Genomic DNA, 8,420 nt, shown 5'->3' with positions numbered 1-8,420 from the left:
TGCCCTCCTCGTGCTTGCCTGTAATATGCTATGTAATAATCTGTAATAATGGATCGCTATATGCTATGTACATATTCACTCTTGGTGTAGGAAACAATCGCCGAAACCTGCCCCGACAACACTGGATCAAAAGTAGTATGCAAAAACTGTTATTTTATTTGCCAGGAAATTTGTTTCAAACTTTTCACGACAAAACTGTATATGATTTAAGGTTATAAGGTGAAATTCTTTTGAAAATTGTTTGTTTGTCGTAATATCGGAAACGTAATACGGAAACGTATATCAGAGAGTTTAGAATTGTTTAAATCTACCGCATGCCGGTCAAATGAGCGACCAGAGCTTGGCGACGGCAGATGATTAAGTATGAACTGTAATCATTTGCAGCAAACACAAGATCAATGATGAAGGATTCAATTGTTTTGCTTTCACTGCGATGATGATGGACTAGCGTTCAGTTTTTATCCAACACGAAAAGCATCGCAAGCCTTGATTGAAACAATGTTGGAGTTCCGCGAGCATTGCAAAAATTAAGAGAAATGCTAACATGACGAGTAAATTGTGTTGGCTGTGAATTCACATCGCCGATGCGCGTATAGTGGTCTCTCATAATTCAAATTATCAAAATTCTTATTCACATCGAACACCGTTGCTGTAAACGAGAAGGCTCATGCAAATTCAAGACGTCTGATGACGCGAACTCTACTGCAGAATTTTCCGTGACCGACCGTTGACTTTACAAAAAAGCGCTAAGATGTAACGCTTTAACTAATTGAAAAAAAAAAACAATAAAAACTGCCCTCAAAGTAACCGGAGAAGAATTTGTCTTGTCTTGTAGCGAAATATTAACATATATATATTCATCGAGTTAAGCAAAGGAGAAAGAAGCGCTTCGGTCTAGGCTATGTTTAATTATTTAAAGCATTTCTCTTAGCCAAGCTTCATTTTATTCATATTATTCAGCTGACGCGCTGCAAGATAACACTTCAGGCACGCGCGCCGGAGCCAAAGTGAATATAACTTCAGAATACCTGTTTTAAGTTAGAGATCAAAGCGGAGTTGGCTGCAAGTCTGGCATCAATAACAGTAGAAATTCGTGTATAAAGTTTGAGGCAATAAAAAACTACGAGATCTCCGAAAGCGAACGATCGTAGCATCGTTTCTGTTCGATAACTTTATTTCAATATTAAGAATAAACGTGTTTATGAAGACATAATTAATTCAAACTGAATTCAGGTTACAGAGCTTTGATGAGTTTCAGGAATTTTAGCTGCATTTAATAAATTCTTGGTGTAAGAAGCAGACGCTTCCAATATAGTCATAGTATAGTTTCAATATAGAAAGAAGCTTGTTTCCAATATAGTTATTACTATAATGATGAAATACGGACAACAATTTAAATTACCTTCTATTTAACAACATGAGGCTCATGCTTATTTATTTATCTCTACCGTATTCGTGCAATGATATACAGTATATCGTTAAAAGGTCATTCATTAGATAGTTGGCGAATACAACCCCATTTAAGGTATAGTTCTCTATTTAAGAGCGGTCCAAGTATCGTCAAATCAGCGCTATATATCGAGCAATTGAAAAAAATTGATGATATATATAGCACAGCCGCTTGAACAACTGAAGCTTGAAACAATATGAGAGAATAACTCGAGTGGGACAGACGAAAGACGCTGAATTTAAAACAAACACACCGATGAGTTTATCGAAGTGGAGCTCTTCTCTCAGTACACTTTGCTGTTGCTTCTTTGCTGGGCGGTTAGTTTATATTGAAACAAAATTACTGTCAGGCTAGACTAAGAATTAAAACTTTCGTCAGTTAGTCAATTTGCTGAGCTCTACCGTGTAACTGGATACGTGGAGCGCGCATAACCTATTTAACTGAAGACTTGCCATATTTATGGAGCTGCAGCTGCACTACGAAGGCTAAATGCGATTTACTCTCCACTTGGTGTGTCAACGCATTTTTTCTCGTGACTTCACAAGTAAGAGGTCAGGAAGTTTGCGAACTTCTCGCTGTAGAGGTTTGACACGCAGGTGTTCACTGAACGAATCTACCGCGAGGTCACGAGCGGGATGAGCGGTTCTAGGCTGGTCATTTTGTTCGTTGGCTTCCGTGGATGAGGTGTCATTGTCCGGGTTGCGATTGCCGGTTAGGCTCGGCTTATGTGTAGGAGTCTTACATAGACGCTGTTAATATTGCCGGTTCAGAATTTATATGAAGTTTATTGGACTGTGAAGTGGGGTTTTGATTCCTATGTTGCTTGGGAGATTTAATGGCATATTCTGCTTCCCAAGTGGGAGGGACCTTTTCTGGTGTGGCGTCGGCTTCTGAGATCCGACCGTGTTCTTCTCAGGCGTTTGTTCAAGGGTGTGAACCGTGAAGAAGCCGACCGCCCCCAGTGTTTACCTGACGTGGGAGCCGACTTTTTGACCAGTCTGCCCCCTTGGTTTCCAGTGCGCTCTGCATAGCCGAGCCGCGTTGGGCGTCTACCGTCGTACCTTATTGGAGCGCCTAATAATGATGAGATTAACTAAAATCATGAAATTCATCGTGTAGGCGTGATCGCCCTAGGCTTGCCTGGATCGAGACATCGTGTTCCAGGCCCGGTGTCTGTGCCGCTTGGGTTCGCCCGTTAATATGAGGGCTTCCCCTGAAAGATATAAGCGGCTCTCGTGGAGTTGGTGCGTCTCGTGTTCCGTTTTGGTAAAGGCCATCAGTTTTTAGAATTGTCGGGTCGACTATTTGAATAAATATGTTTTTAGCTTCAAGTAGCCAATGAAGTAGGAAGCTAGTACTGATATATATGTCTAGGTTTCTCGCCGCGATTGAATAAAATTCGGGTTGAATTTTATTCTTGCGCCCTTAGTAGGTTTTATCGTATTACGGAAACTGGAGCAGAGATGTCACTGAAAGGCTTATCGATTAATATAGAGAGGCATCTTGCCTCTGGCAAGTAAAAAGCTCTTTTTACAGGGACAGAATTAGAGAAAATAAGTAAAGAAATGGAGAAATTATATCCATCCACGAACATCGAAAAATGAAAATAATACTTCCTAACTTCTTATTAACAGATTTTATCAGGTTATTAACATGGATTCACTTGTCCGTCAAATAAAAAATCTTAATTATCTTATTGTACTTACAGTGTATGTATACTCAGTAAATAGTAAATGAACACAATAACTAATAATAGTAGTAGCATTTGTCAAACACGCCTTGATTAACGCCTTGACATTATCTAAATCTATAGACCAAAAACCAGACATTATTACACATTGTGACGTATTTATTGCATCTAATTTTCTCCACACATTAAAGGTATAATAAGATAATGCTGTTTCTCAATCCCTTGGTGAATGCATGTTATTACACGAATAAACTATGTTAATGAGAAGTTTGAAACCATTCTTGCGTTTCATAACTGCTATTAGGTAAATAGATCTTTGTTTCCTCCTGCGCATAGTGACAACAGCTAGTAAAGCAAGAGCGGCTGCATAATCTATCTTCAAAGGCCAGCGAGTGCGGTAGCCCAGACGGTCTGTCTCGGTCCCAGCACACGCGCGTAGTGGAAACGCGCACGCCAGTTTTGAGGCCCAGCCATGTGGCTTATTGGTCTCAGGCCAGTCTCAATCCTTCAGAATCAGTCCCGTAGTGGAAAACGGCCATAACGCCTTACGCATACGACATGTTGCGTGGCCCTCAGACGAAATAATTGAACGTTAAATGCTTCGTCTGGTGCAAAATGATAACTAGCAAAATCCGTCTGGTGCAAAATTCAAATACTAGCAAAAAACATGAGAAACACCTTAGAAGAAAGCGCAGGAGTCAGTGAAATAATAAACTGCCATTGATTTCAATGCACAAATGTATTTTGAAGTTAAATGAATTAATAATTACTGGTAAATTTCTAGTAATTATATCGCAATCTTATAAATTCAATCAAAGTTTAGGGAGAACAATAAAAACTAAACTACACCGGCAAGTTCAAAAGGCACGAGTATAATCATTGTACAGGAAAATGTTGAATTAGAAATCATTTACAACTCTCGCACATCCAAGCTGCTGATCAACTTGAATGAACCAAGAACGAGCTTGGGAACAAAACTTGAATTTGAAAGAAAGAAAGAATGGACCAAAATTTTTCCGTCACTTGAATATATATCGGGGTGATAGAGCCGAATCCCAGCAATCGATATCTCTTTAATGCTGAATGAAAATACCATGAAAATTCAAATTGTAAATTACTTATAAAATTCATTTTCATGTATTCCGGAATAATAACTCAACAATATTTAAAATTATTGATAGATTTGGTATAGATAGTATAGATAGTTTCACTAAGTATTAATTGAATCGATGACGCGATAATTTGTTACAATTCTATCTCCCATTGATGGCCGAATTAATCGTTAAAAAAGATAATTAAGAATAACAATGTTTCAATCCTATAGCGGTAAAGTAACAAAGCGGTAAAAATGGATCTCAAAATTCATATTTAATTCCGAGCTGAAGCTGCCATAATAACGGTTTCAGCGTTTATTAGGCCGTAGGCCTGTCGCCGATTCTCAACATCGCAGAACATTCACAGAATTTTGCGGTCTCGAACTCGCAAGTCAGTACTTGAATTCTGCTGTGCTTAACCGCCCGGCCTCCTTGCCGATTCTGACCAGAAACTGGCGCACAGAGCTGGGATCGAACCCGCGCCTCTCTGCTCCAATCATGGTACTCTGTACTTTAACCACTGGGCCACCCTGCCCTAAATTGCTGCAGCGTCGGGTGAGGCACAAGTGTTACCTACACTCAGAACAATGTTGGTCATATTTGTTACCTATACTCAGAACAATGATGGTTATATTATCCAAATAGTGACATACATTCTGCAGGTAGCACACATGGGCTAATTTTTTATCGGTACTTGGACGAAGACTCACTAGTTCCTCCAAGTGTATATGAGAGTTAACATTACATAGGGTATGAAATGCTCGAACTGCACCGAAAGTTCTTTGGGTATTTTTCGATATTTTCATGTATACTACGAAAATGTCACACCACAAAGCAATTGATAACATGACTTATGAATAAGTTAGAATAGAGCGTTGAGAGTGCAGCAAGTGCTATATTGCATGGAGCTCTTATTAAGTAACTCACCGTGCAGATACGCAATAGTTAATGCCTGAAATATATTTAGTTCTTGTGTAGTGCATTCATAGATAGCATGAATTACTTTTAAAAAACATTTTATTACGGATTGTAGACACAAAAACAAATTTATATTCTTTTCAATGAATTCATTTGAATTCCTTTCATTTCTTAGATTCATTTGAAAAAAATTGGAGAAAGAAAACTCAAGTTAAAAATATAAATTAAGAAATGAGCTGAAGATTATAACTACTTTCTATATGAGTTATATAACTTAATTATCTATTCGGGTGCGGTTACCGAACTATAAATATTTATTATAACTCTGGATAAAATATATGTACACGAATCTGTGATCGTTAACGACAATGTGATTCAAGTTCCTATATTCAATTATAGACTAGCATCAACGCGCATTCAACGCTGACCTACCGGTAAACCAACAGATTGGTCGTACCACATTCAACGTGTTGAATATGGCAACAAGGTTCATGAGTTCAACTGTAGATACCTTAAATAAATTGATATGTTGAGCACTGAGTGAACATTGCAGGTGAATATCGTATTATGAAGGACAGTAAAAGTAATTATTAACATGAAGGAATATAAAATAGCTAAATTACGATAAAATTTGAGGTGAATACGTAGAATATGACAAATGAGAATAAGGTTTAAAATAACTCGCATAAAGAGGAAACCAATTATGCTCAAAGTAAATAATTCTAGACATCAAATTATTGGGATCCCATCGTCACTTAAATTAATGGTTAAACAGTTGAAGCGTTTAGCGAATGGTTAGGTCGGTTCCGTAACCGGTTCGTTTCTGGTGAAGAATGAACTTTATTTGCCATTAGCAATGAAATAAGTGAAAAATGTCAACTAGAGCGTAAGATGTCAAGTGGTTAATCGAAGAGTAAGTTGCCAGGAGGTTAATCTGACAGCGAGTTTTCTGGAGATTTGTCAGCGCCGAGGCTGCTGGCTGACAGGATTAATCAGAGCATAAAATGTCAGGAGGTTAATCAGAGCGTAAGATGTCAGGAGGTTAATCAGAGCACAAGAGTCAGACGACTAGTCAGCGCCGAGACTGACGGCTGACAGGGTTAATCAGAGCGTAAGATGTCAGGAGGTTAATCAGAGCACAAGAGTCAGACGACTAGTCAGCGCCGAGACTGACGGCTGACAGGGTTAATCAGAGCGTAAGATGTCAGAAGGTTAATCAGAGCATAAAATGTCAGGAGGTTAGTCAGAGCACAAGAGTCAGACGACTAGTCAGCACCGAGACTGACGGCTGACAGGAGGGAGTGTATGCGGTCGTTATTCCTCAGCACGGAGCACTTGACGATGCTGATGCGGTCCTGCTGCTCTAGGATGGCTGCGTCCAGCTCCTTCAGCTGTACCGTCAGCGGCTCGATGGCAGACGCCATGTTGCTGAAACAACATAAACAAGAGTAACAACATGAGCACCATGAACATGAGGAATAACATGAGCAGCATGAACATGAGGAACAACATGAGCACCATGAACATGAGGAACAACATGAGCAGCATGAACATGGGTAAAAACATGAGCATGTAACTTTCAACATGTGCATTGGCGTTAGCATATGAGTCAACATGGGCAAAGACATGAGCATCAACATGAGCATCAACATGAGCAGCAGCATGAGCATCAAATAATGATGAAAATTGATCATCGCTAGCGCCGCGACAAAGGAAATCGCGTTCAACATCTATCGTTGGCCCAAGTCCAGCACACGCTTCAGGTAGTGGCGAGCATCAATGATAGTGATAAGAATGATGATGCGTTGATATAACTGAGGTTCACGAGTGAATGGTATAGGTAAATGAGTTCAGGAATCAGCATTAAATAAATAGAATTATAAACACCCGTACAGGTGTTCTTTCTACGCCTGTTATATTCAAGAGTAAAATATTGTATAGGGTCTAAGTACCGGGAAAATAATCTATTATCAAATTAAAATAGATAGGAACGAGAGTTGCTATTTAAACAAGAATTTAATTTATAAATAAAAAATTTGGTTTGTTCGTAAATTCTTAGTCATTCTGTGATCTTATCAATCGTTTTACTTTTACACTCAAAGTCAATATCCGGCAAAACTTACCTATTTTCGAATCTACTTATTCCGTAGAGCAATAATTTTTTAGAGTGCTGGGGCCATACTTTCAAAACTCGCTAAGTGAACGTAAGTAATCTAAGCTCGCGGTGGCCCAGAGGTTAGGATCGCCATGATTACAGTATAAAGTTGGGGTTCGAAATCCTCAACTAATTGTAAAAATTCTGGTCGAAATCGACGAGATTAACTAATTTTTAGGCCAACAGGCCAACATAGCCTAATCAAAGCTGACAATACAATATTATATAACAAATTAACAATACAATATTATATAAAAAATTAACAATACAATATTATATAGGTAATAAATTAACAATACAATATTATATAATAAAATAACCAAACAATATTATATACATAACAAATTAGCAATACAATATTATACAATATAATATAATAAAGTTATACCTTTGTTCAGCTCGAAGCGTGTGACGCAGACTCTTGTTCTCGTCCCGCCAGTCGTGGAGCTCCTTCTGCATGGAGTCCAGGTCTTCTTGTAGGTAGTCCAGCATCTTGGCTGATATTACGAATAAATGTTCCTTATTAAGGCATATGCTAATACATATACGTGATTAATGCACATAGTAATACCTAGATATACGTGATTAAATACTAATAAATATACCTACGTGATTAATGCACATACTAATACATATACGTGATTAATTCACATACTAATACATATACCTACGTGATTAATGGAAATACAAATGCGAAAGATCGGCGGCAGGAAAAGCATTTATTATTGAAATGATTATTGCTGATTATCGTTTTATGCATTGGCCATCAATTTAAAAAAAATATCATTACTCACTGGACATGCATCGCCTGGTCTTACCAAAGCAAGGAGATTAGATTTTTATTTCATCGTAAGTAATGAGTGGTGTAGCCCACTCCACCGATCAGACCCCACCCACTCGACCACTCAGACCTGCTCACTCTGCCACTCAGACCTGCCCACTCCACCACTCAGCCCTGCCCACTCCACCACTCAGCCCTGCTCACTCGACCACTCAGACCTGCTCACTCCACCACTCAGCCCTGCCCACTCCACCACTCAGACCCGCCCACTCCACCACTCAGACCTGCCCACTCCACCACTCAGCCCTGCCCACTCCACCACTCAGACCTGC

At 39.0% G+C, this 8,420-nt stretch overlaps 1 protein-coding gene across 1 annotated transcript; it reads right to left on the bottom strand.

The window, feature by feature from the left end:
• Positions 1-5,342: 5,342 nt before the first annotated feature.
• Positions 5,343-7,799, bottom strand: LOC108671442 (TRAF3-interacting protein 1-like). The gene is made up of 2 exons (XM_018158990.2): positions 7,696-7,799; positions 5,343-6,580 (listed from the first exon to the last, which is right to left on the bottom strand). Exons 1-2 carry the CDS (start codon positions 7,797-7,799, stop codon positions 6,418-6,420), a joined length of 267 nt encoding a protein of 88 aa, XP_018014479.1. The 3' UTR covers positions 5,343-6,417.
• Positions 7,800-8,420: the final 621 nt, after the last annotated feature.

The sequence above is a fragment of the Hyalella azteca genome, unplaced genomic scaffold (assembly GCF_000764305.2).
Source record: "Hyalella azteca isolate HAZT.00-mixed unplaced genomic scaffold, Hazt_2.0.2 contig2262, whole genome shotgun sequence".
Classification (NCBI taxonomy): domain Eukaryota; kingdom Metazoa; phylum Arthropoda; class Malacostraca; order Amphipoda; family Hyalellidae; genus Hyalella; species Hyalella azteca.
This window is presented reverse-complemented; position numbering and strand designations above follow the sequence as displayed.